At 41.7% G+C, this 27,219-nt stretch overlaps 2 protein-coding genes across 6 annotated transcripts in view; one reads left to right on the plus strand and one right to left on the minus strand.

The window, feature by feature from the left end:
• lzts3a (leucine zipper, putative tumor suppressor family member 3a) lies at window positions 1-25,610 on the plus strand. Of its 5 annotated transcripts, none has more exons than XM_009301132.4 (6): window positions 373-492; window positions 10,279-10,875; window positions 11,669-12,241; window positions 16,642-16,962; window positions 17,080-17,310; window positions 19,291-25,610. In XM_009301132.4, the coding sequence occupies exons 2-6, from the start codon at window positions 10,369-10,371 to the stop codon at window positions 19,924-19,926; spliced, it is 2,268 nt and encodes a 755-aa protein (XP_009299407.1). In that variant the 5' UTR covers window positions 373-492; window positions 10,279-10,368; the 3' UTR covers window positions 19,927-25,610. The 5 variants fall into 5 exon arrangements, with proteins under 5 accessions (XP_068077484.1, XP_009299407.1, XP_005171775.1 ...); XM_005171718.5 differs by having other exon boundaries at window positions 11,669-12,232; XM_009301133.5 differs by having other exon boundaries at window positions 373-651; window positions 19,291-22,343.
• The window catches only part of rabepk (Rab9 effector protein with kelch motifs), a 373,763-nt gene that overhangs the window by 304,322 nt on the left and 42,222 nt on the right, over window positions 1-27,219 (minus strand). The gene's annotated exons all lie outside the window — the stretch shown is intronic.

Consider the following 27,219-nt stretch of genomic DNA (forward strand, 5'->3'; position numbering starts at 1 on the left):
AGTTTAAATGACTATACTATTGTTGAATGTGGGATTACACTGTTTTTACACTGATTACACTGTTGTGCTATTCATGTGGGATTGTAGTATTTACTATAAATTACTACAGTATTTTATAATGTGTGGATTGCACTATTTCTACACTGATTACACAGTTATGTGGGATTGTAGTATTTAGTGTAAATTACTATAGTATTATTCTTTAATGTGTGAATTACACAGTTCTTTACACTATAATAGAAATAGTTCGACAAATCGATCGGCATAAATTGATAAGGGGCGGGGCGTCTATGATGTAGGGGCGTGACCGAGCGCGTCCTAAGGGGGCGGGGCTCCGGTGGGTGTGTCTCTCAGCTGATGCGCGCCGCTCTCGCGTTCTCGCTCACCGTCGCGCGCGTCACGGCATCGCATCGCGTTCATTTACGCCGCAACAACAGAGCAGCGGACAGACAGACAGACAGACAGACACACATACGGATCTGCGGAGAGACAGTGAGTATGTGTGTGTGAGTGAGTGTGTGATGGAGACGCGCCGGATGCTGCTGTTGTTATGGAGGATGCGGATGCAGTGATGCATCATTTTGCATCGCGCATTATGTAATGGAGGAGCCGCTGATCTCCATTGTGCTGCTGCATCTGCATCATCTGTCGGTGAGGCCGCGGATTAATCCACTGATTCTCTAAAGCACGAGGACTGTTTGTGTACAGGCCTCCATCTCCTGTCATCCTGCCCTGTGTGTGTGTGTGTGTGTGTGTCTGTATGTGTGTGTGTGTGTTAGTGCTGCATTAACATGTTTGCATGTTTACATCTCTGCGTGCTGGGGGTCTGTTGGGCACGGAAGGATGCTGGATCTCGGTGTTTGTGATTATTCCAGCTGTGTATAAGTGTGTGTTGGCTATATATGAAGCATGTGAGCGATGATGTAATGCCTGTGAGTGAGTGACTGGCTGTGGTGGAGGGTTGTAGAGGCACGTGCCAGTGCTGATCTCATCCAGAGCTCTGCTGGACCACTGCTGCTACTGCACACACACACACACACACACACACAAATCACCACACACAGCTACATATAGATATATATATATATACTGTAGATATATATATACTGCAGCCCGGCCTCCATCAGGAGCTCTACAATGCACCAAAGCTTCTCTCAGACTCAGGCTGATTTAGTGAAGGAAGACTACAGTGATGGTGCTGTCTATCTGCCATCATTTACTCACTCTTCACTTGTTGCAAATCTATTATGAGTGTCTTCTGTTGAACACAAAAGGAGATATTTTGAAAAATGTTGGGAACCACTGACTCCCATACTATGTGTTTTCAGCTTTCCTCCAAGTATCTGAGGTGTATATAGTATGATATACCCTATAGTTTTAGAAGACGACAGTATTGGGTCGTTTGTTTATATTGCTATAGTTATGGAAAATAATAGCATTGGGTCGTTATAGAAAATAACAGCATTGGGTCGTTATAGAAAATAACAGCATTGGGTCGTTATAGAAAATAACAGCATTGGGTTGTTATAGAAAATAACAGCATTGGGTTGTTATAGAAAATAACAGCATTGGGTCGTTTGTTTATATTGCTATAGTCATAGAAAAGAAGAGCATTGGGTCGTTATAGAAAATAACAGCATTGAGTCGTTTGTTTATATTGCTATAGTTATAGAAAATAACAGAATTGGGTCGTTTGTTTATATTGCTATTGTCATAGAAAATAACAGCATTGGGTCGTTATAGAAAATAACAGCATTGGGTCGTTTGTTTATATTGCTATAGTTATAGAAAATAACAGAATTGGGTCGTTTGTTTATATTGCTATAGTTATAGAAAATAACAGCATTGGGTCATTATAGAAAATAACAGCATTGGGTCGTTTGTTTATATTGCTATAGTCATAGAAAATAACAGCATTGGGTCGTTTGTTTATATTGCTATTGTTATAGAAAATAACAGCATTGGGTCGTTATAGAAAATAACAGCATTGGGTCGTTTGTTTATATTGCTATAGTCATAGAAAATAACAGCATTGGGTCGTTTGTTTATATTGCTATTGTTATAGAAAATAACAGCATTGGGTCATTATAGAAAATAACAGCATTGGGTCGTTTGTTTATATTGCTATAGTCATAGAAAATAACAGCATTGGGTCGTTATAAAAAATAACAGCATTGGGTCGTTTGTTTTTATTGCTATAGTCATAGAAAATAACAGCATTGGGTCGTTTGTTTATATTGCTATAGTTATAGAAAATAACAGCATTGGGTCGTTTGTTTATATTGCTATAGTTATAGAAAATAACAGCATTGGGTCGTTTGTTTATATTGCTATAGTTATAGAAAATAACAGCATTGGGTCGTTTGTTTATATTGCTATAGTTATAGAAAATAACAGCATTGGGTCGTTTGTTTATATTGCTATAGTTATAGAAAATAACAGCATTGGGTCGTTTGTTTACATTGCTATAGTTATAGAAAATAACAGCATTGGGTCGTTTGTTTATATTGCTATAGTTATAGAAAATAACAGCATTGGGTCGTTTGTTTACATTGTCATAGTTGTTGTGTTGCCATAGTTTAGTTCAAAAACACCACAGCATTTACTATAAATTATGTTATATAAATGTTTTTTTCCACACAGTCCAAACATTAGCCTATTATTCACCTACAAAAGACACAACATGTAACACAATAATAAATGAAAAAGGTTTTTTTATTAAAATACCTGAACACCAGTGTTACGTGTCTTGCTGACTTGCGTATATAGTATGAAATACTCTATAGTTGTAAAAAACTACAGTACTGGGTAAAAATTGGGTAAAATATGGACAAACGCAAACATTGGGTTAAATTTTGTAACCCAATTTAGATATTTAATTCAAAAAATGAACCCAGCAGTTGCTTAAGTACATATTAAAGCCAAAATTGAGTTGAAATAACCCAGCATCTTTAGTGTAGTGTATAGTATTATAGAGTGTACAGTATTATTCAAAAACCCATCAGTATTACTATAAATCATTATAGTATTTTTTCACATAGTCCAATCTAAAAAATGCTGGGTTATTTATTATTAAGCTCTACTTGGGTAAAATATGAACAAACCCAAACATTGGGTTAAATTAGGTACTGTACGTTTATTTATAAAATAACCCTCAGCCGCTCTACATTGCACCAAAGCTTCTCTCAGACTAAGATATAGGCGCTCACTCTTCACTTGTTCCAATGAGTTTCTTTCTTCTGTTGAACACAAAAGAAGATATTGTGAGGAATGTTGGAAACCATGGACTTCTGTAGTGTCCGATTATGGCAGTTGGCTTAGTACATATTACACCCAGAATTTGGTTGAAATAACCCAGCATCTTTAGAGTGTATTGTGTATTGTATTGGGCGACATGGTGGCACAGGGGTAGTACTGGCACCTCACAGCAAGAAGGTCGCTGGTTTAAGTCTCGTCTGGGTCAGTTGGCATTTCTGTGTGGAGTTTGCATGTTCTCCCCGTGTTGGTGTGGGTTTCCTTCGGATGCTCTGGTTTCCCCTACAGTCCTAACACATGCGCTATAGGGGAACTGATGAACTAAATTGGCTGTAGTGTATGAGTGTCTGTCCTGGTCCTCCAGGGCACGGTTTGAGCGTTGGGCTAACGACCCACCTCATAAAAATGAGATGTTACGAAACACAATCATGGTGCGGCTAAACATCAACTCTGATATAAGCACCCTGGGAGTAAGTAAGTATAGTATTACTAGAGTGTATAGTGTTATTCAGAGACACTACAGTATTACTTTAATTTACTATAGTATTTTTTCACGTTGTCCTAAGAAATGCTGGGTTATTTTTATTTAACCCAAATTAGGTAAAATGTGGACAAACCCAAACATTGGGCTAAATTTGGTAGTTTAATTTTAAGATTTAATTTAATAATTGTAACGCTTCTCTCAGACTGAGACTGTATTAGTGAAGGGAAAACTAAAGGGATAGTTCACACTAAACTGACTATACTGTTATTAGGTGCTCACTCTGCACTTGTTCCAAACTATCATGAGTGTCTTTCTTCTGTTGAACACAAAAGAAGATGTTTTGAGGAATGTTGAAAACCACTGACTTCCATAGTATTTGTTTGGTCCTATTATGTAAGTCAGTGGTTATCTGTTTTCAGCTTTTCTCCTAATATCTGTGCTGTGTTGTAATATAATATACACAATAGTTGCAGTAAAGACAGTACTGGGTCGGTTGTCTATATGACTATAGTTCAGGGGTGTCCAACCCTGTTCCTGGAGAGCCACCTTCCTGCAGATTTCAGTTGCAACCCATATCAAACACACCTGCCTGTAATTATCACATGGTGTTCAGGTCCTAATTAATTGGTTCAGGTGTGTTTGATATGGGTTGCAACTGAATCTGCGAAATGTGGCTCTCCAGGAACAGGGTTGGCCACCCCTGAACTATAGTTGTTGTGTTGCCATAGCCAATTCAGTTATTTTACTATAGTATTTTTAAAAACATCACAGTCTTCACTATATATGACTATAGGCAGAAGGTATTTTGTCACATAATCCAACCTAATGCTGGGTTATTTTTATTAAACCCAAATTGGGTAAAATATGGACAAATCCAAGCATTGGGTTAAACTTGGTAACCCAATTTATACATTTAATTAAAAGAAAAATGAACCCAGCACTTGCTTTAATACATATTACAGCCAGAATTGGGTTGAAATAACCCAGCATGTTTAGAGTGTAGTGTGTATAGTATTGGGCGACACGGTGGCGCAGTGGGTAGTACTGTTGCCTTACAGCAAGAAGGTCTCTGGTTTGATTCCCGGCTGGATCAGTTGGTGTTTCTGTGTGGAGTTTGCATGTTCTTCTCATGTTGGCGTGGGTTTCCTCTGATGCTCCGGTTTCCACCACAGTCCAAACACATGCGCTATAGGGGAATTGATCAACTAAATAGGCCGTAGTGTATAAGTGTGTGTGTGTGAATGAGTGTGTATAGGTGTTTCCCAGTACTGGGTTGCAGCTGGAAGGGCATCCTCTGTATAAAACATATGCTGGAATAGTTGGCGGTTCATTCCGCTGAGGAGACCCCTGATTAATAAAGGGACTAAGCCGAAGGAGAATGAATGAATTAAGAAACAGATCTGACGTTTGTTTGAAGGATTTACAAGCTCGATCACACACATCATGATGGTGTCAGATTTGCTCTGCAGGTTAATGTGTAACTGCAGATATATGATCTCTATCAGGGTGAAGTTTGGCTCCATCTGATCTGAGTCAATGTTTACACACACACACACACACACACACACACACACACACACACGTATAATCGCTCAGCATTCCTGCTTCCATCATTCTGAAGAGACATGGGTATGTTGTTTATTTACTGCTGTATTTCAGTACTGTTGAGTTTCTGGCTTAATATTCATAATTAATAACCTTTATTTTATGCATGTTTGGGGTTCATACCCGTACACAATGGTTTCATTATTATTGACGTAAAGGTGATTTTATGAAGCAGATAGTTGTGTTGATGTTGTGATCGGTCAGCTCAGCGAGTTTACACCGTTATGATTAAATATGTTTTAGTGTTGCTCTGCAGCTCGTTTTGATTGTTTGTCATTGTAAGCATTCTCTAGATCACAGGTGTCAAACTCAGTTCCTGGAGGGCTGCAGCTCTGCACAGTTTAGTTCCAACCCTAGTTAAACACACCTGATCAAACTAATTGAGTCCTTCAGGCTTGTTTGAAACCTACAGGTAAGTGTGTTGGAGCAGGGTTGGAACTAAACTGTGCAGGGCTTCGGCCCTCCAGGAATTGAGTTTGACACCCCTGCTCTAGATGGACAATGCATGATGTCTAAAATCAAAACATTTAATAAAAAGGAAAAAGTAAAAGCGGGGCGAGGCAGTGGCGCAGTAGGTAGTGCTGTCGCCAAACAGCAAGAAGGTCGCTGGTTCGAACCTCGGCTCAGTTGGCGTTTCTGTGTGGAGTTTGCATGTTCTCCCTGCGTTCGCGTGGGTTTCCTCTGGGTGCTCCAGTTTTCCCCACAGTCCAAACACATGCGCTACAGGTGAATTGGGTAGGCTTAATTGTCCGTAGTGTATGAGTGTGTGTGTAAATGTGTGAGTGGATGTTTCCCTGAGATGGGTTGTGGCCGGAAGGGCATCCGCTGCGTAAAAACTTGCTGGATAAGTTGGCGGTTCATTCCGCTGTGGCGACCCTGGATTAATAAAGGAACTAAACCGACAAGAAAATGAATGAATGAATGATAGAAAAAGTCAAAAGTACACCGCAAACAAATATTTTCTCACTTTTTTCTGGGGTGAGCTTAATAATCTTGCTCTCGCTTTAAATAGACGAATTACCAACCTACGCCACACAGTCACACGGGTTCAACCGCGCACAGCGGTTCTAAAAAAAGACCGATTGCGATAGCAAACATGTGGTGTTTTGCGATAGGATGCCAAAATTGAAAGCATAAAAATAGAAATCTTAAATTTTACCGTACACCACACTCATATTATATCAGGTGAGTTCACACTATGCTGGATCAGACACGTTACTCATTGTTGATTGCAGCAATGATTTCAGCAAGAACAGGTTAACATGGTGAATTAAACTGCGCACACTGACTGCTCAGAATAAAACGTAAACATGTACATCCACATACCCTGGTGTTAGTTCAGGAGCAGTTCGCTGTGAGAATGCAGTAGTTCTGCTTGTTGATGATGACCCAGGCCTTGTACAGCTCCGTCTTCTTTCCTTGTCTTGGTTTTCAGCTCTACATAGTGTTGAATCTGGTCATCATGGAGCATTATTTCCTGCACATGACCACACAGAGCAAAATTGTAGGCATCCAAAGACTTGTAGGCCTTTAACTTCTCTCTTGTAAAATCACTCAGAGCTTCAGTGAGATATTCGGGGCTGGATGCTTGGTCATTTCGTCGTATCCGTTATCCATTGGGAGGGTGCTGTCGCAGATGGAGCTATCAGATGAACGCCGCTCACTTTAACGTTAATTTTGCAGAATAACTGTGCTTATCACTGGGTGACGAGCTGTCATAATACGCTGGAAGCATTATTTAAATAATATATATAATATGTGTTTAATATAACTTATGTCTAACTCAACAACAAACTCTGCACTGCATCAGATGTCATTCCCTCGCTGTAAATGCTAGCACTCCCAGGTTTTTTCTGCAACCTCGCTGTGCGCGCATCCTTATATGTGTACAAACTGGTAATTTGCGTATAAGATTATTTTCATTCCTTCATTGGCAGATTATTTGCTTGTTTTAAGAATAAAATCACTAATTATTGACTCATTATTTCTAAAAACAAGACAATAGTTTTACTTGTTTAGAAAATGCCTCTTGATTTAAGAAGTTTTAGATATTTGGATGAGAAACAAGACAAAAATAAGTAAGAAAAGCATTTTTTGCAGTGTAAAAGTGCTAAAGTAAAACACTTTTAGATTCTTTATGAATGACTATAAACTATAGTTTACATTAGTCTTTCTCAAACTGCAGTTCTGGAGTTTATGGAGAGATGTAAATGCAGTAAACAAGGTTACAATAAAAACAGCCATAAATAAAAAACATTAAACATTTAATTTCTTTAGCTGCATGTCATATGGCCATCAAATGCAAATGTGCTGCAAAATTATTGAAATATATACCTAAAACCATGAATTGCGAAATAATTGTGGCAATTATGATCTAAAAAAATCTCAATTATAATTGGGATATGAGACCACTTGGGAAAGTTGCTGTTGGAAGTGGTGTTAGTGAGGCCAGCAGGGGGCGCTCAACCTGCAGTCTGTGTGAGTTCTAATGCTCCAGTATAGTGAAGGGGACTCTATGCTGTCAGTGAGCGCCGTCTTTCAGATGTCATGTTAAACTGAGCTCCTGACTCTCTGTGCTCATTAATAATCCCATGGCACTTCTGGTAAAGAGTAGGGGTGTAACCCCGGTGTCCTGGCCAAACTCCCTCCATCAGCCCTCCCAATCATCCCCATCCACTGAACTGGCTCAATCGCTGTCTCTCCTATAGCTGGTGTTTGGTGAAGCACTGGGACTGTAGTCCTGTGGCTGCCGGAGCATCATCCAAGTGGAGCTGCACACTGGTGGTGGTGTGGAGAGACCCCCCTCATGATTGTGAAGCGCTTTGGGTGTAGAGCCATATATGAGACATGCGCTATATAAATAACATTACATTACATACTGAAAAACTAGACAGTAACAACATCTACATTACAAGAGGAAAGTCACAATTACGCCAAAAAGAATTGAAATGGTGATCGAATGCGGCATTATTATTGTAATTGATTATTTAGGTAGTTATATTGTTTGATTGACAGGATGATTTGTGACCACAACCTCCAGAAAGGCATGAAGTAGGTTGGTGTCTTGATTTCATTCCCTTCGGGTGTGCATTAATGATATTAATAATTATTATTATTAATAATAGATAACTCCTTACATTTATAAAGCGCTTTTCTGGACACTCTTTAAGCCTGGTTTATACTTCTGCATCAAGTGACCGGCGTAACCCACAGCGCATACAACGCGCATAGCCGTGCATTTATACTTCTGCGCTGTTTCTGTTGGTCTGCAATAACACTTCCGAAACGCTAGTTGGTAGTGAGATGTTAATGTTCCTCTGTGTCGAGTTTCTTCGCTGGTATTTTGCTTTTCCTGAACACTTCCGGGATGTACAAGTGGCTCAAACTCGCTCATTTAGAGGCAAGAACCGGCGGACGTGCAACAACTTTAACTATGAGGTAAACACAAAACAAAACTTTCCATCCGGAGCTCCTTCACGGGACTCCACACTTGTAAACAATCGCTCCATCGAGGTCGCGCCATTTGTGCGGCTCTCAGTCCCACCCAGACTCGTCACCGCTACCAAGCCGACCAATCACAGAGCTTGCGATACGCGTCGTTGTGACGTGTAGTTACATTTTTTGAAAGGTGTAGGGCTATCCGTCAACGCATAGGCTGCACATTATCATACGTGTGCGCTTAACGCAGAAGTATAAATCAGCCTTTACACATAGGGGGAATCTCCTCGTCCACCACCAGAGTGCAGCATCTACCTGTATGACGCCACGGCAGCCATATTGTGCCAGACCACACACCTGGGGCCTCATATATCAACGCTGTGTACGCACAAAAACTTTGCGTACGCCAGGTTTCACGCTCAGAATCGCTCACGTTTGGATTTACTAACAATGAACTGAACGTGGGAATGTGCGCAGCTCCACGGCAGCTTCATGGCACATTTTTTGTGCGTGTCTGTTTTATTTCCATTGGCGACTCCTAGAGGCAGTTGTGTTAAATTGCTCTCTACAAAATGTCTTTGAGCCGTGCAATGGCAGCTGTATGAGACGGGTTCATCTAGCAGGTATATAAGATTTCCATACCATACAGTTGACCAGCCAAACATTAAAGCGCAATTTGCAGCAATCGCCTGTTTTCTTATTGTAATGGGAGCAATCTACCGCACGCACATTGCTATAAAGACACTATCTGAAGATGAATTTGCATGCGTCAATCAGAAACATTTCCATTTTGCGCTCATGCATGTTGCGCTCAGTTTCACGTTCATTCAGATGTACAAAAGAATATGCGTGGGATTCGGCGTACGCAGTGTTTCATACATCTGAATTTTTTTCTGCGTACGCACCATTTACAGCTTTGTGTGTACGCAATATTTTAGTATGATTTCCACGCAAGTCTTCGTACATGAGGCCCCAGCTGACTGGTGTAGAGGAGACAGTTATGACATGGGGAGGGTTAGGAGGCCAGGATGGACAGAGGCCAGTGGGCAAATTTAGCCAGGATGTCGGGGTTAAACCCCTACTCTTTTTCGAAGGACATCCTGGGATTATTAATGAGCACAGAGAGTCGGGACCTCAGTTTAACGTCTCATCCGAAAGACGTCGCTCACTGAGCAGTATAGAGTCCCCATCAATATACTGGAGCATTAGGACTCACACAGACCGCAGGTTGAGCACCCCTGCTGGCCTCACTAACACCACTGCCAACAGCAACCTAGTGTTCCCATGTGGTCTCTTGTGGTCAGGCCTGCTTAGCTTTAGTGGGTGACCATGTGAAAGTTGCAGAGAGCTAACTGCCGAATAACAATTATAAGCTTAAATAAATAAAATGGAGAGCATCTGGTGCATTTGTAGAGCCAGAAGCAAGTGTTTATTGTAATTTTAACTAGAACTAATTTTAAAAAGCAATGTTGTGAATAACAGTGTTTGTGTTGCAGTGTGTGCGTGTGTGAGCTGGCTCCCTCCTCCTTCATGCCCGTGTGTGTTGGCGCAGTGGGCGGTGCAGTGAAGCGCGCAAGGCTCCTGGCATGGGCAGCGTAGGGAGCGGGGCCTCCAGTCAGCGGCCCATCACCATGCGCAGCGTGGGCACCCGCACCACCCCGAACGGCCCACTGGCAGCTGCACCGCCCCCTGCCGCAGCCCGCCGCCGCCTGGACGACCGCAGCTTCAGCGCCGAACGCATCCCCAGCACCAAGACTAAGGGCGTCTCTGCCGACGAGCACAGCTATAATGCAGATTACGCTCGCAATCACAGCGACGCCGAGCGCAACACACATCACAACGCCAACCGGCAGCAGACGCTCAACGGAGAGAGGCTAGTGTCTAATGTGGTGTTCGCTAATGGCGCTCGCAGGGATGGACACCGGCGAGGAGAGAGTCTGGACCTCTGCGGAAACAACATCATGCTGAACAATGATAAAAACGGCGCACATCAAGCTCCAGCGCAGCAGCATAAAGACAAGAGCAAAGCCAAACCTGATAATCACAACCCACCCAACATACTGCCCGTGTCTGGAAAACTGGAGCATGCACAGGTACACCAGCAGCACACATATCAGCTGTATATGTATTCCAAATGTGTTTCTATTATTTTGGTTACCAAATGTGGGCTTGTGACGCGGCTGGGATGAGAATCAGCACCAGAAAAAGGTGGTTTGCCATCGTCAGGTTGGAGGAAAGTCCTTACCCCAGGTGGAGGAGTTCAAGTATCTTGGGGTTTTGTTCTCGAGTGAGGGAAGGATGGAGCGTGAGATTGACAGTTGTATCGGTGCAGCGGCAGCAGTAGTGCAGTCAATGTACCAGTCCGTTGTGGTGAAGAAGGAGCTGAGCCGAAAGGCAAAGCTCTCGATTTACTGGTCAATCTACAATCCTACTCTCACCTATGGTCATGAGCTTTGGGTCATGACCGAAAGAACAAGACCTCAGATACAAGTGGCCAAATTAGTTTCCTTCTCAGGGACCCTGGAGGAGCTGGAGTAGAGCCGCTCCTCCTCCACATCCAGAGATGTAGCTGAGGTGGCTCGGGCATCTGTTTCAGATGCCTCCTTGATGCCTACCTAGGGAGGTGTTTCAGTCATGTCCCACCGGGAGGAGGCCTCGGGGAATACTCAGGACACGCTAGAGTGACTATGTCACTCAGCTGGCCTGGGAACGCCTTGGGTTCCCCCCGGATGAGCTGGAAGAAGTGTCTGGGGAGAGGGAAGTCTGGGGTTCTCTCCTTAGACTGCTTCCCCCGCAACCCTGCGCCAGAAAAGCGATTGAATGAATGAATGAATGAATGAACAAATTAATGAATGTGGAGTTAATATCTGGATTTTTTCTCTACAGACCAATGACTCTCTGGTTCGCCCGTCCGCCTTCAAACCAGTGGTGCCCAAGAGTTTCCACTCGATGCAGAATCTGGTGTGTCCCCTGCAGAGCGGCTCTGGCTCGGCTGCGGGTGCGGGTAGTGGCGGTCCGGGGGATAAGGCAGCATCTCAGAGCACATGCGGCCCACAGTGGGAGCAGGACAGTCCTAGCAGCAGGGGGACACATGCAGGTGCAGGACGGCCAGGGCAGGGCAGTCTGTCGGACTCCGGCAGGAACTCTCTGACCAGCTTGCCAACTTATACAGGCTCCAGCTACGGACCACCGCCCGCCCTTGGACCTCTCAGTGCCTCCACCAGCCATATTAACCGGCTAGGCACTGTCGCTCTGGAGAAAATAGACAAGCCGGGGTATCAAAACGGGCTGAGCGCCTCCGACAGTGGCCGATCCTCCTCGGGGAAGAGCTCATCCTCGTACCAGCGCCTCAGTCATATGAGCGATGCCCCCGCGCCGCTGAGACCCTCGCCAAACTCAGACGACGTCATTCAAGACCTGGAGGACCGGCTGTGGGAGAGAGAGCAAGAAGTAAGTAAGGTGACACAACTTTTATTACTTTTACACAAGATTTTATTGTGTTTAACTGCAGACGGCACTCTAGGTTGTTATGTTTTTAACAGCAGATGGTATTCTAGGCTATTTTTTATCAACAGATGGCACTTTCTAACAGTAGACAGTCCTCTAGGGTAGTTTTTAAAAGTCGATGATGCTCTAGGCTAGTTTTATCTGTAGACGGTGCTCTAGGGGAGTTTTAACTTCAGATGGCGCTCTAGGCTAGTGTTTAACAGTAGATGGCGCTCCAGGCTAGTGTTTAACAGCAGATTTCGCTCCAGGCTTGTTTTTAACAGTAGACGGTGCTCTAGAATAATTTTCAACAGCAGATGGGGTTCTAGACTAATTTTTAAAAGCAGATAGCGCTCTAGGCTAGTTTTTTTAACAGCAGATGGGATTCTAGACTAATTTTTAAAAGCAGATGGTGCTCTAGGCTAGTGTTTAACAGCAGATGGGGTTCTAGTCTAATTTTTAAAAGCAGATGGCACTCCAGGCAAGTATTTAACAGCAGATGGCGTTCTAGACTGATTTTTAAAAGCAGATGGTGCTATAGGCTAGTTTTTAACAGCAGATGACGCTGTAGGCTAGTTTTTAACAACAGACGGCAGTCTAGGCTTGTTTTTAACAGCAGATGACACTCTAGGCTAGTGTTTATCAGCAGATGGTGCTCTAGGCTAGTGTTTTGTAGTAGATGGTGCTGTAGGCTAGTTTTTAACAGCAGACAGCGCTCTAGACTAGTTTTTAACAGCAGATGGCAATCTAGGCTAGTGTTTATCAGCAGATGGTGCTCTAGGCTAGTGTTTTGTAGTAGATGGTGCTCTAGGCTAGTTTTTAACAGCAGACAGCACTCTAGACTAGTTTTTAACAGCAGATCGCACTCTAGGGTAGTGTTTAATAGCAGGTGGCACTCTAGGCTAGAGTTTTGTAGTAGATGGTGCTCTAGGCTAATTTTTAACAGCAGACAGCGCTCTAGATTAGTGTTTAACAGCAGATGGCGCTCTAGGCTTGTTTTTAACAGCAGACGGCAATCTAGACTAGTTTTTAACAGCAGATGGCACTCTAGGCTAGTGTTTATAGCAGGTGGCACTCTAGGCTAAAGTTTTGTATTTAGATGGTGCTCTAGGCTAATTTTTAACAGCAGATGGCGCTCTAGATTAGTGTTTAACAGCAGATGGTGCTCTAGACTAGTGTTTTGTAGTAGATGGTGCGCTAGGCTAGTTTTTAACAGCAGACGGCACTCTAGATTAGTGTTTAACAGCAGATGGCGCTCTAGGCTAGTGTTTTGTTGTAGATGGTGCTTTAGGCTAGTTTTTAACAGCAGACAGCACTCTAGATTAGTGTTTAACAGCAGATGGAGCTCTAGGCTAGTGTTTTGTTGTAGATGGTGCTCTAGGCTAGTTTTTTACAGCAGACGGCACTCTAGATTAGTGTTTAACAGCAGATGGCGCTCCAGACTAGTGCTTAACAGCGGATGGCACTCTAGCCTAGTTATTAACAGCAGACGGCGCTCTAGGCTAGTTCATAAAAGCAGACAGCGTTCTAGACTAGTTTTTAATAGCAGATGGCGCTCTAGGCTTGTTTTTAACAGCAGACGGCAATCTAGACTAGTTTTTAACAGCAGATGGCACTCTAGGCTAGTGTTTAATAGCAGGTGGCACTCTAGGCTAAAGTTTTGTATTTAGATGGTGCTCTAGGCTAATTTTTAACAGCAGATGGCGCTCTAGATTAGTGTTTAACAGCAGATGGTGCTCTAGACTAGTGTTTTGTAGTAGATGGTGCGCTAGGCTAGTTTTTAACAGCAGACGGCACTCTAGATTAGTGTTTAACAGAAGATGGCGCTCTAGGCTAGTGTTTTGTTGTAGATGGTGCTTTAGGCTAGTTTTTAACAGCAGACGACACTCTAGATTAGTGTTTAACAGCAGATGGAGCTCTAGGCTAGTGTTTTGTTGTAGATGGTGCTCTAGGCTAGTTTTTTACAGCAGACAGCACTCTAGATTAGTGTTTAACAGCAGATGGAGCTCTAGGCTAGTGTTTTGTTGTAGATGGTGCTCTAGGCTAGTTTTTTACAGCAGACGGCACTCTAGATTAGTGTTTAACAGCAGATGGCGCTCCAGACTAGTGCTTAACAGCGGATGGCACTCTAGCCTAGTTATTAACAGCAGACGGCGCTCTAGGCTAGTTCTTAAAAGCAGACAGCGTTCTAGACTAGTTTTTAATAGCAGATGGCGCTCTAGGCTTGTTTTTAACAGCAGACGGCAATCTAGACTAGTTTTTAACAGCAGATGGCACTCTAGGCTAGTGTTTAATAGCAGGTGGCACTCTAGGCTAAAGTTTTGTATTTAGATGGTGCTCTAGGCTAATTTTTAACAGCAGATGGCGCTCTAGATTAGTGTTTAACAGCAGATGGTGCTCTAGACTAGTGTTTTGTAGTAGATGGTGCGCTAGGCTAGTTTTTAACAGCAGACGGCACTCTAGATTAGTGTTTAACAGCAGATGGCGCTCTAGGCAAGTGTTTTGTTGTAGATGGTGCTCTAGGCTAGTTTTTAACAGCAGACGGCACTCTAGATTAGTGTTTAACAGCAGATGGCGCTCTAGGCTAGTGTTTTGTAGTAGATGGTGCTGTAGGCTAGTTTTTAACAGCAGACAGCGCTCTAGACTAGTGTTTATCAGCAGATGGTGCTCTAGGCTAGTGTTTTGTAGTAGATGGTGCTCTAGGCTAGTTTTTAACAGCAGACAGCACTCTAGACTAGTTTTTAACAGCAGATCGCACTCTAGGGTAGTGTTTAATAGCAGGTGGCACTCTAGGCTAGAGTTTTGTAGTAGATGGTGCTCTAGGCTAATTTTTAACAGCAGACAGCGCTCTAGATTAGTGTTTAACAGCAGATGGCGCTCTAGGCTTGTTTTTAAAAGCAGACGGCAATCTAGACTAGTTTTTAACAGCAGATGGCACTCTAGGCTAGTGTTTAATAGCAGGTGGCACTCTAGGCTAAAGTTTTGTATTTAGATGGTGCTCTAGGCTAATTTTTAACAGCAGATGGCGCTCTAGATTAGTGTTTAACAGCAGATGGTGCTCTAGACTAGTGTTTTGTAGTAGATGGTGCGCTAGGCTAGTTTTTAACAGCAGACGGCACTCTAGATTAGTGTTTAACAGCAGATGGCGCTCTAGGCTAGTGTTTTGTTGTAGATGGTGCTTTAGGCTAGTTTTTAACAGCAGACGACACTCTAGATTAGTGTTTAACAGCAGATGGAGCTCTAGGCTAGTGTTTTGTTGTAGATGGTGCTCTAGGCTAGTTTTTTACAGCAGACAGCACTCTAGATTAGTGTTTAACAGCAGATGGAGCTCTAGGCTAGTGTTTTGTTGTAGATGGTGCTCTAGGCTAGTTTTTTACAGCAGACGGCACTCTAGATTAGTGTTTAACAGCAGATGGTGCTCTAGGCTAGTGTTTTGTAGTAGATGGTGCTCTAGGCTAGTTTTTAACAGCAGACAGCGCTCTAGATTAGTGTTTAACAGCAGATGGCGCTCTAGGCTTGTTTTTAACAGCAGACGGCAATCTAGACTAGTTTTTAACAGCAGATGGCACTCTAGGCTAGTGTTTAATAGCAGGTGGCACTCTAGGCTAGAGTTTTGTAGTAGATGGTGCTCTAGGCTAATTTTTAACAGCAGATGGCGCTCTAGATTAGTGTTTAACAGCAGATGGCGCTCTAGGCTAGTGTTTTGTAGTAGATGGTGCGCTAGGCTAGTTTTTAACAGCAGACGGCACTCTAGATTAGTGTTTAACAGCAGATGGCGCTCTAGGCTAGTGTTTTGTTGTAGATGGTGCTCTAGGCTAGTTTTTTACAGCAGACGGCACTCTAGATTAGTGTTTAACAGCAGATGGCGCTCTAGACTAGTGCTTAACAGCGGATGGCACTCTAGCCTAGTTATTAACAGCAGACGGCGCTCTAGGCTAGTTCTTAAAAGCAGACAGCGTTCTAGACTAGTTTTTAATAGCAGATGGCGCTCTAGGCTTGTTTTTAACAGCAGATGGCGCTCTAGACTAGTTTATTATAGCAGATGACGTTCTAAAATAGTTTATAAGAGTAGATGGCGCTGTAGATTAGTTTTAAACAGCAGACGACGTTCTAGACTACAGCAAGAAGTTGGGTAAAACAACTGTCAAGCAATGCATTACGATTCTGTGTGGAACTGATTCACTCTAGGCTAGTTTAACAGTAGATGGCGCTTTAAGTTAGTTCCAGTAGTTAACGTCACTATATAAGTGCAAGTGTTAAAACATTAATCTGTTGAAGATGCATGTGTTATTGCTATTGTGTTAATGCTTGAATGTGTGAGCATGCATCAACACACGAGATGATTTTTTTTTTGCATTGTTCTGCACTCACAGGTGATCCACATGCGACGTAACCTGGACCAGAGCGAGGCGGCCATCGTGCAGGTGTTCGAGGAGAAGCAGCGTCTGTGGGAGCGCGAGATGGAGGATCTGCGGCAGAACTACGCCGGGCGGCTGCAGCAGGTGTCGCGCCGCGCCCAGCGCTCCCAGCAGGCCCTGCAGGCGCAGATCAGCCGGCTGCAGCAGGACAAGCGCCGCCTGCAGGATGAGATGACGATGCTGCTCGCTCAGAGGGAGGAGCTGGAGAAAAAGTGCCTGGACTTCCGGAAGGAGCAGGCCGATATCCTGCCCCGCCTGGAGGAGACCAAGTGGGAGGTCAGACTCTAATAACAACATCTCTCATTAGCTATTCATTTTGTACGTACAGTTGAAGTCAGAATTATTAGTCTTGTTTGAATATATGTGTGTATGCATCCTTGTGTGTGTGTGCAGGTGTGTCAGAAGGCAGGTGAGATCTCTCTGTTGAAGCAGCAGCTGCGGGACAGTCAGGGCGAGGTGACGCAGCGGGCCGGGGAGATGGTGTGTTTGCGCGGGCAGCTCAAAGACCTGAACGCTCAGCTGCGGGAGCGAGAGGAGGCCGAGATCAGCCTCAAAGAGTCCTTCTGCACCAAAACCCTGGAGCTGGAGCGCTGTGAGGCTGAACTGCAGACCATGCTGGCTGAGGTACGCCATTATCAGCAGCTAAAACCTGCCGGGACTACTTTAGCTGTGCGCTTATGTGAAAAATAATTAGAATGTTCATCAGCCAATCAGAATCAAGCATTTAGCAGCCCTGTAGTATAAATTCGTTCATTCATTCATTTAGTCAACCAATTAGTATTTACCAGGAGTCGCCACAGTGGAATGAACTGTCAACTATTCCAACATATGTTTTACATAGTGGATGCTCTTCTAGCCGCAGTACTGGAAAACACCCATACACACTCATTCACACACACACTCATACACAGCCAATTTAGTTCACAAATTCCCCTATAGCGCATGTGTTTGTGTTTAATTTCTCTGGCCCAGAGCTGGCCCACACAGTCAGCTTCAGCAAGTCTGGCTTACATTCAATGGTCAAACATGAACCATATCTGGGCCAAGTCTCAGTCAAGTTAACAACCCATAACTGGGCCTGAACTTGACCAAATATGTTGGTGTGTCACGACTAGGGATGCAACGGTTATAAATTTTGGTTGTACGATTATAGTCTAAGAAATAATCACGGTTATCACGATTATTTACAATCATTGATTTCAAAACCCCACTAGTTTAAAACTGTTTTAAATTTCATTTTGTAGTTCAAGATCAACTAAATATTTGTTACTGTTTTAATCGTTTAAGTTTATTTGATCAATATATAAAAGTCAGTGGATGTTATTGTTGCATTTATTGAGTAAAATTGCTCATTTAATGTGTTTTTGGTCATTATCAATGCACCGGAAAAAATAGACCCAGCGGCGAAACTATCCCCTGTCATCTCAACTAGATGCGCCTGAAAAGCATGAGTGTGTTGCGTTGTGTGCGTGTCCCTCCATTGGAAATAACGAACTTGGACGAATTTGCCTTAGTTAATAGCCCCAGCCATAGTTTGTCAGACAGACACTGGAGCAGGTTGGGTGGCGTTGGACCGGTGGGGTTACATTAACAATTACCAATGTAACGCCGCCGGTCCTACGCCACCCAACCTGCTCCACCCAACCCGCTCCGAGCTGGGATCGAACTGACAACCTTCCGCATGGGAGTCAGTTGCTCTAAAAAGGAGGCTAAAGACCATGGTCCCTAACATCTGTCTCTGGAGCACCTTTATAGGTCAGAGGAGTGAGGTTTACCTGCACAGCCCCTACTAGCTGGCCTCCGTTACACTCACCCCCCTAAACCTCACTCCCATCCAATGTAACCCCGCCGGTCCTACGCCACCCAACCCGCTCCGAGCTGTGATTGAACCGACAACCTTCCGCATGGGAGTCGATTGCTCTAAAAAGGAGGCTAAAGACCATGACCTCTAATGTCTGTCGCTAGAGCAGCTTAAGAGGTCAGAGGCGTGAGGTTTACCTGCACAGCACCTACTAGCGGGTCTCCGTTACACTTGCATGTGTCACAATGCACATGTAACATTTGACGGTGATGTTGTTGTGTTGCCAGTATCACTGAGTGCAGATTTGATGCTGTAGAACAATGGTTCCTAACCATTTTTTGCCTGCAACCTCTTTTCCCCCCAGAAAATATTGTAAGGCCCCCCTCCACATTTAATAATCTTATCGTTCATATAAGTTTGCAGTAGGTATGTCCAAAAATAGACGGTTTGTTTATTACTATTCACAAATAATAGCCTAATGTAAAATATAAAAGCAAAACAACAGTAGGCCATTTGTATTGGGTACACCTTGCTGTATTGGGGATAAGTCGTCTGCAAATGTCTTATAAGTTTGGACGGTCTCATGCATTCATCAGCAAGAATTTTAACACAGATAACGCACTGTGGCTGGGTCAGAGACTCTTTGCTTCGAGAAAATGAAATAAAACCATAGTTCACTATCTTGGTGCTTCCAGTATTGCTAGCGCTGTGACCTGAAATGTTTGAAGCTTCCTCATCTGTGTCCAGTGCATTAAAGAAATAATTAATTTTGTCACCCCTAATGTCCAGCCTGTTTTCCGCAGGTGACTGTGCTACGTGACAAGCTGAGCGCATTTGAGGCAGAGGTCTCGCGTCTGAAGAAGGCCCTCAGCGAACTCAGCAGTCGTACCGGCGACACCAATCCTCCAGACATGGGGCAACTGGTGTCATCCCGCAGCCGAGATCGTCTCCTGTCTCCTGCAGAGACCTCCACATCCCTGCCGGCCCTACCTGCGCCTGATCCACTGCTCGCTCTGCAGAGCGACGACTCCAAGGTGCAGCTCCAAGAGTCGGGCGACCTGCGGTGTCAGCTGGAGCGACTGCAGGGTGAGCTCCGTCTAGAGCGGCAGCAGCGAGAGCGCCAGGCCCTCAGCTTCGCCCAGGAGCGGCAGACCTGGCAGGACGAGAAGGAGCGCGTGCTTAAATATCAGGCGCAGCTGCAGCTCAGCTATGTGGAGATGCTGCAGAAAAACCAGGCGCTGGAGGAGCGCGTGGACAAACTGGGCTCTCAAATCTGCACTCCGGCTCTCCCGTCTCCAGATCCACCCGTATCTGTGTGTATATCGCTGACATCTCCCACTCCGCCTGTAGAGGAGAAGAAGCTGCCCGATCTGCACACGCTGGCGCCGCCGTGGCCCGTTCCCACACGGCTGGAGCGCATCGAGTCCACGGAGATCTGATGCAGTAAAAATTACTATTTATTAGCTTTCGGTACAATCCCAGCTACTGGAGGACTGTCCAAGGATGCCCTGCTGGTCTCGGGCGGGTGTTTTGAGTTGAGGGTACACTGTAAAAACCGATTAGTTGCTTACCTTTACTTAAAAAAAGAGAGTAAACTTGTTGCCTAATTATTATTATTATTATTATTAAGTAAACAAACTATGTGCTTAATTCTAAAATATAAGGCAATGGGTTTACTGACTGTTTTTAAGTGAAGTAACTAATCGCTTTTGCAGTGTTGAGGGCGGGTGGTTAAGAGCCGTATCCGCTAGACAAGGGATCGGTTAGTGCAGATGAGCTGCGAACACTCAGGGGTTTAATTAACGGGGATTAAAAACGTGCATTCAAAAACTGAAGCGATCCAATCTGCAGCAATCAGGAGCTCGTCTCGTGATTTGTAACCTGCAGGGAGTTCAGTGAAGATCTCGTATTGGTGCTTAGACACAAAATACTGTCGCGTTTTAGGACCAAAATCAGTCAGTTGGATCGGGAGACCGGAAACGTGTTCAACACAAGCACATTGAGCTGGTTACACAGGAACTATATTAATTAATCTGTCGTGGTGATTCTATAGTTGTTATGGTAACACAACAACTAGTAATTGGTTAGTTGTGTTTATTCTATAGTTGCTATAGTAATGCAACAACTGTAGTAATTCATTTGCTGTGTTAATTCTACAGTTGCTATGGTAGCACAACAACGGTAGTAATTAATTTGTTGTGGTGATTCTATGGTTGCTATGGTAACACAACAACTGTAGTAATTAATTTGCTGTGTTAATTCTACATTTGCTATGGTAACACAACAATGGTAGTAAATAATTTGCTGTGTTTAATTCTACAGTTGCTATGGTAACACAACAACTGTAATAATTTGTGGTGTTAATTCTATAGTTGCTATGTTAACACAACAACTGTAGTAATTAATCTGTCATGGGGATTCTATGGTTGCTATGGTAACACAACAACTAGTAATTGATAAGTTGTGTTAATTCTATAGTTGCTATAGTAACGCAACAACTGTAGTAATTAATTTGCTGTGTTAGTTCTGTAGTTGCTATGGTAACACAACAACTGTAGTAATTAATCTGTCGTGGTGATTCTATGGTTGCTATGGTAACACAACAACTGTAGTAATTAATTTGCTGTGTTAATTCTACATTTGCTATGGTAACACAACAAATGTAGTAATTAATTAGTTGTGTAATTCTATAGTTGCTATGGTAACACAACAACTGTAGTAATTTGTGGTGTTAATTCTATAGTTGCTATGGTAACACACCAACTGTAGTAATTAATCTGTCATGGTGAGTCTATGGTTGCTATGGTAACGGAACAACTGTAGTAATTGATTTGCTGGGTTAATTCTATAGTTGCTATGGTAACACAACAACTGTAGTAATTGATTTGTTGTGCTAGTTCTATAGTTGCCATGGTAACACAACCGTTATAGTAATTGATTTGCTGTGTTAATTCTATAGTTGCTATGGTAACACAACAACTGTAGAAATTGATTTGTTGCGCTAGTTCTATAGTTGCTATGGTAACACAAAAGTTTTAGTAATTGATCTGCTGTGTTAATTCTATAGTTGCCATGGTAACACAGCAACTATAGTAATACATCTGTCGTGAATTACGTGAATTATAACTATTGAGTTAAAACATGTAATTTGAATTTAATTGAAAAAATGGTTGGGTTTGTCCATATTTGACCCAATAAGCCAGAATATTTTAGAGTGTGTACTTTTCTTCAGCAAAGAAACATTACAATAAAAAAATGGCTGTACATTAATTTATAATACACAACCCAGCATACATTTATTTCCAAACATTTGAATTGCAGTGTATGAGGATATAAGCATCTACCAGATTGACGCCATGCTATGCTAATTTACAATTGTTTTTTTGTGTTCAAGTGCTTGTGTTGAAACTGTTTTGAGGTCGGTTATGGGACAGAGGAGCGCTCAACCCTCCTGCTCTATTGGCCAAAGCAGCGGCGGAGGACGCATATATTCATTTACACTCAGAACGTACTGTATCACCTGAATGTTGTTTTTGCCCTTTTCTATGTTTCCAGCGATGTAGAGTATAATAGAGCGAGAGATTGAGATTTAAAGAAACAGTGAATATGTTTAAATATCCTGCTTTTCCCAGAGGACTCGGCTGAAGGCGGTTTGGTTGATGAAGCTGCTGGAGACGGACAGCGGCTGAGCCAAAACTGTGCCGTCCTGAACAGGATTATATTTGACTTTTACATTCTTCCAAAAAGAGCATATAATATGTGTCAATGTATACTTGCTGAGAGTATCATTTAGACTTTAAAGATGTAATATGCAGTAGACTGAAGTGATCATTTTAAATGTTTTGAAGTAAGTGCACAGAGATCATGTGGAGTTTATGAGCGGGAGTCGAGGGGTGTAGTTTCACACTTCAGAAGAGCATACTGTTTCTGCATACCACAGAGCATGCTGCGCAAAATGGGTTTTAGTCTAATTCTGTAGTTGCTATGGTAACAAAGCAACTGTAGTAATTTATTCGTTGTGGTATTTCTATAGTTGCCATGGTAACACAGCAACTATAGTAACTAATTTGTTGTGGTACCTATAGTTGCTATGGTAACACAACAACTGTAGTAACTAATCCGTTGTGGTTATTCTATATTTGCTATAGTAACATCAACTGTAGTAACTAATCCGTTGTGGTAATTATGAAGTTGCTATGGTAACACAATTACTGTAGTAACTTATTCATTGTGGTAATTCTATAGTTGCTATGGTAACAAATGTAGTACCTAATCGATTGTGGCAATTCAATAGTTGCTATGGTAACACAGCAACTGTATCAACTAATCGGTTGTGGTAATTCTATAGTTGCTATGGTAACATCAACTGTAGTTACTAATCGATTATTGTAATTCTATAGTTGCTATGGTAGCACAGCAACTGTATCAACTAATCGGTTGTGGTAATTCTATAGTTGCTATGGTAACATCAACTGTAGTTACTAATCGATTATGGTAATTCTATAGTTGCTATGGTAACAACAACTGTAGTAACTGGTCTGTTGTGGTAATTATATAGTTGCTATGGTAACACAACAACTGTAGTAACTAATCCATTGTGGTAATTCTATAGTTGCCATGGTAACACTAACTGTAGTACTTACTGATTGCGGTAATTCTATAGTTGCTAAAGTAACACAGCAACTGTAGTAATTAAACTGTAATAAACCGTCATGGTAATTCTTTGATGTTATGGTAACAACAACCATAGTAAATCATTTGTTGTGGTGATTCTATAGTTGCTATGGTAACACAACAACTGTAGTAACTAATCCAATGTGGTAATTCTATAGTTGGTATGGTTACAACAATTGTAGAACCTAATCAATTGTGGTAATTTTATTGTTGCATTTGGTAGCACAGCAACTGTAGTAACTAATCCGTAGTAGTCATTTTATAGTTGCTATGGTAGCAACAACTGTAATACCTAATCAATTGTGGTACTTTTATAGTTGCTATTGGAAACACAGCAACTGTATTAACTAATCCGTTGTGGTAATTCTGTAGTTGCTATGGTAACAACAACTGTAGTAACTGATCTGTTGTGGTATTTCTATAGTTCCCATGGTAACACAGCAACTGTAGTAACTAATTTGTTGTGGTAACTATAGTTGGTATGGTAACACAACAACTGTAGTAACTAATCAGTTGTGGTTATTCGTTAGTTGCTATAGTAACATCAACTGTAGTAACTAATCCGTTGTGGTAATTATGAAGTTGCTATGGTAACACAATTACTGTAGTAACTTATTCGTTGTGGTAATTCTATAGTTGCTATGGTAACAAATGTAGTACCTAATCGATTGTGGCTAATCAATAGTTGCTATGGTAACACAGCAACTGTATCAACTAATCAGTTGTGGTAATTCTATAGTTGCTATGGTAACATCAACTGTAGTTACTAATCGATTATGGTAATTCTATAGTTGCTATGGTAACACAACAACTGTAATAATTTGCATGGTAATTCTTTGATGTTATGGTAACAACAACCATAGTAAATAATTTGTTGTGGTGATTCTATAGTTGCTATGGTAACACAACAACTGTAGTAACTAATCCAATGTGGTAATTCTATAGTTGCTATGGTTACAACAATTGTAGAACCTAATCAATTGTGGTAATTTTATTGTTGCATTTGGTAGCACAGCAACTGTAGTAACTAATCCGTAGTAGTCATTCTATAGTTGCTATGGTAGCAACAACTGTAATACCTAATCAATTGTGGTACTTTTATAGTTGCTATTGGAAACACAGCAACTGTATTAACTAATCCGTTGTGGTAATTCTGTAGTTGCTATGGTAACAACAACTGTAGTAACTGATCTGTTGTGGTAATTATATAGTTGCTATGGTAACACAACAACCGTAGTAACTAATACCATGTGGTAATTCTATAGTTGCTATGGTAACACTAACTGTAGTACTTACTGATTGCGGTAATTCTATAGTTGCTATAGTAACACAGCAACTGTAGTAATTAGCTTGTTGTGGTAATGCTATAGTTGCTAAAGTAACACAGCAACTGTAGTAATTAATCTGTTGTGGTGATTTTATGGTTGCTGTGGTAACTGCATTTAGAGTTTGATCAATGAACTAGAAAAAATGGTAAAGATTTGACCTTGAAATCTTTTATGTACTCCTTCCTCTGTACTTTTTGTCTTGTTTTATTTCAGCCAAAGTATTTACATGTTCTTAAATTAAGATACATTCACTGGTGAGGTATCTAACATATATTTGAGTCAAAGTATTATATTTAATTAGATGTTTAAAAATTAATTTTGACATTTTCAATTTTTGTGAAAGGAAGAAAATTACAATAAATTAAATTAAAAGGCAGTAAAAATATTTCCACTGGCAAGATCTAACTACTTGATGCTAGTAAATTTACAGTTAAGTATGGTATCAAATATGGTATGACGATAATCCTGCAGCATGCTCTCTTGTATAGAAACGGCTGTATGCTTTTCTGAAGAATATAAACAACAAACTACAGGCTCTGAGGAGGGACAAAAGTGGTTTGCTATTGTAGTGGTAGCATTTTACACAACACCTTTTGTCACAAAGTCTATAAATGTTGCTTATAAGCTATATAGAAATGACTCCATTGAGCTCGAATGGACGCCGGTTGCCAGATCTTTTTGTTTCAAACACAGTTTTAGCTTTAGTCATACCACAGCACTGACAGGCCAGACTCTTTTGGTCTTATACGTGCTGGACGAAGCGAATGGGATCAGAAACAAGCACAAACCATTTGCCTAAAGTGATTTCTTTCTTTCTGCTACAGAAATGCAATAGAAGGACGTGGAGTGTGTCTCCCAGTGCTTTTCCTGATGCTCGTGCCTCTTGTTTTCTATCATTACTAATATGTTGGAGATAATCATTTCCGATCCATCCACGCAGCTTTCTGACACCAGGTGTTAGCGGATAAAGCTTTAGATGGACGCCACTCTCCACCATTTGCTGCTAATGTGCTTCTGTTGTGTCCTGCTGTGTTCTTGGTAGAGACGGAGCATGTAAATATCACTGTTCCTTATGTGTACAGAACTACTCTATCCAAATATACCGAGCTAATGCGTGTGAATACTTTTGTGAAGTAATGAGACTGACATGTCAGCTTTTATTTTTCAAACTATTAATATAGGAATATAATATACATATATGATGGATCTTCAAACCTTCGATTGGCTATATTATGGTAAAGTCACCCATTCGAGAGTCCGATGTCTTTTCCCCGTTCTCACCCACATGAAAAGATACTACAGTCATTTATAGGAAACACTATGCTATAGCAGAGTACTTGAGTCAAGCAATTCTATAGTTGCTATGGGAACACAACAACTATATTGATTGATCTGTTAACTGAATTCTTTAGTTGCTATGGTAACAACAACTATATTAATTAATATGTTATGGTGATTCTATAGTTGCTATGGTAACAACAACTATAGTGATTAATCTGTTGAAGTAATTCTTTAGTCGCTATGGTAACTCAACAACCATAGTGATTGATCTGTTATGGTGATTCTATAGTTGCTATGGTAAGACAGCAACTATGGCAATTATTCTGTTATTGTGATTCTATAGTTGCTATGGCAACACAACATCTATAGTGATTGATATGCTATGGTGATTTTATAGTCGCTATGGGAACACAACAACTATAATGATTGAGCTGTTGAAGTAGTTCTTTAGTTGCTATAGTAACACAGCAACTATTGTAATTAATCTGTTACGGTGATTCTATAGTTGCTATGGTAACAGCAACTACAGTAATCTGTTCTAGTGATTTTATAGTTGCTATTATAACAAATCTGTTGTGGTAATTCCTCGATAACTATGGTAACACAAGGGCAGTAATTTTTCTGTGCAGGTGATTCTATAGTTGCTATGGTAACACAGCAACTATAGTAACTAATCTTTCATTGTAATTCTATAGTTGCTATGGTAACGGCAACTACAGTAATTATTCTGGTGTGTTGATTCATTAGTTGCTATGGTAACACAACAACTAATCTGCAACTGTATTAATTAGTCCGTTTTGGTGATTGTGTAGTTGCTATAGTAACACAACAACTATGGGAATAATCTGTCGTGGTGACTATATAGTTGCTACGGTAACACAACAACTATGGGAATAATCTGTCATGGTGACTATATAGTTGCTACGGTAACACAACAACTATGGGAATAATCTGTCGTGGTGACTATATAGTTGCGACGGTAACACAACTATGGGAATAATCTGTCGTGGTGACTATTTAGTTGCTACGGTAACACAACAACTATGGGAATAATCTGTCATGGTGACTATATAGTTGCTACGGTAACACAACAACTATGGGAATAATCTGTCGTGGTGACTATATAGTTGCTACGGTAACACAACAACTATGGGAATAATCTGACGTGGTTACTATATAGTTGCTACTGTAACACAACAGCTATGGGAATAATCTGGCGTGGTGATATAGTTGCTATGGTAACACAATAACGATAGTAATTAATCTGTTCTGGTGATTCTATAGTTGCTATGGTAACACAGCAGCTATAGTAATAATCTGTTGTGGTTATTTTATAGTTGCTATGGTTACAGCAATTATAGTAATTAATCTATTGCTATGGTAACACCAACTACAGTAATATAAACAAATGACCCAATTCTGTAGTTTTCCACAACTATAGGGTATATA

This window comes from Danio rerio, chromosome 5 (genome assembly GCF_049306965.1).
Source record: "Danio rerio strain Tuebingen ecotype United States chromosome 5, GRCz12tu, whole genome shotgun sequence".
NCBI lineage: Eukaryota > Metazoa > Chordata > Actinopteri > Cypriniformes > Danionidae > Danio > Danio rerio.

Bases quoted from the DNA above. Each gene is read 5' to 3' on its own strand.
- lzts3a (XM_009301132.4), top strand. From the start codon at position 10,369: ATGGGCAGCGTAGGGAGCGGGGCCTCCAGTCAGCGGCCCATCACCATG. The intron at 12,242-16,641 runs GTGACACAACTT...CTGCACTCACAG, and splicing joins GAGAGCAAGAAGTAAGTAAG to GTGATCCACATGCGACGTAA. The intron at 16,963-17,079 runs GTCAGACTCTAA...GTGTGTGTGCAG, and splicing joins TGGAGGAGACCAAGTGGGAG to GTGTGTCAGAAGGCAGGTGA.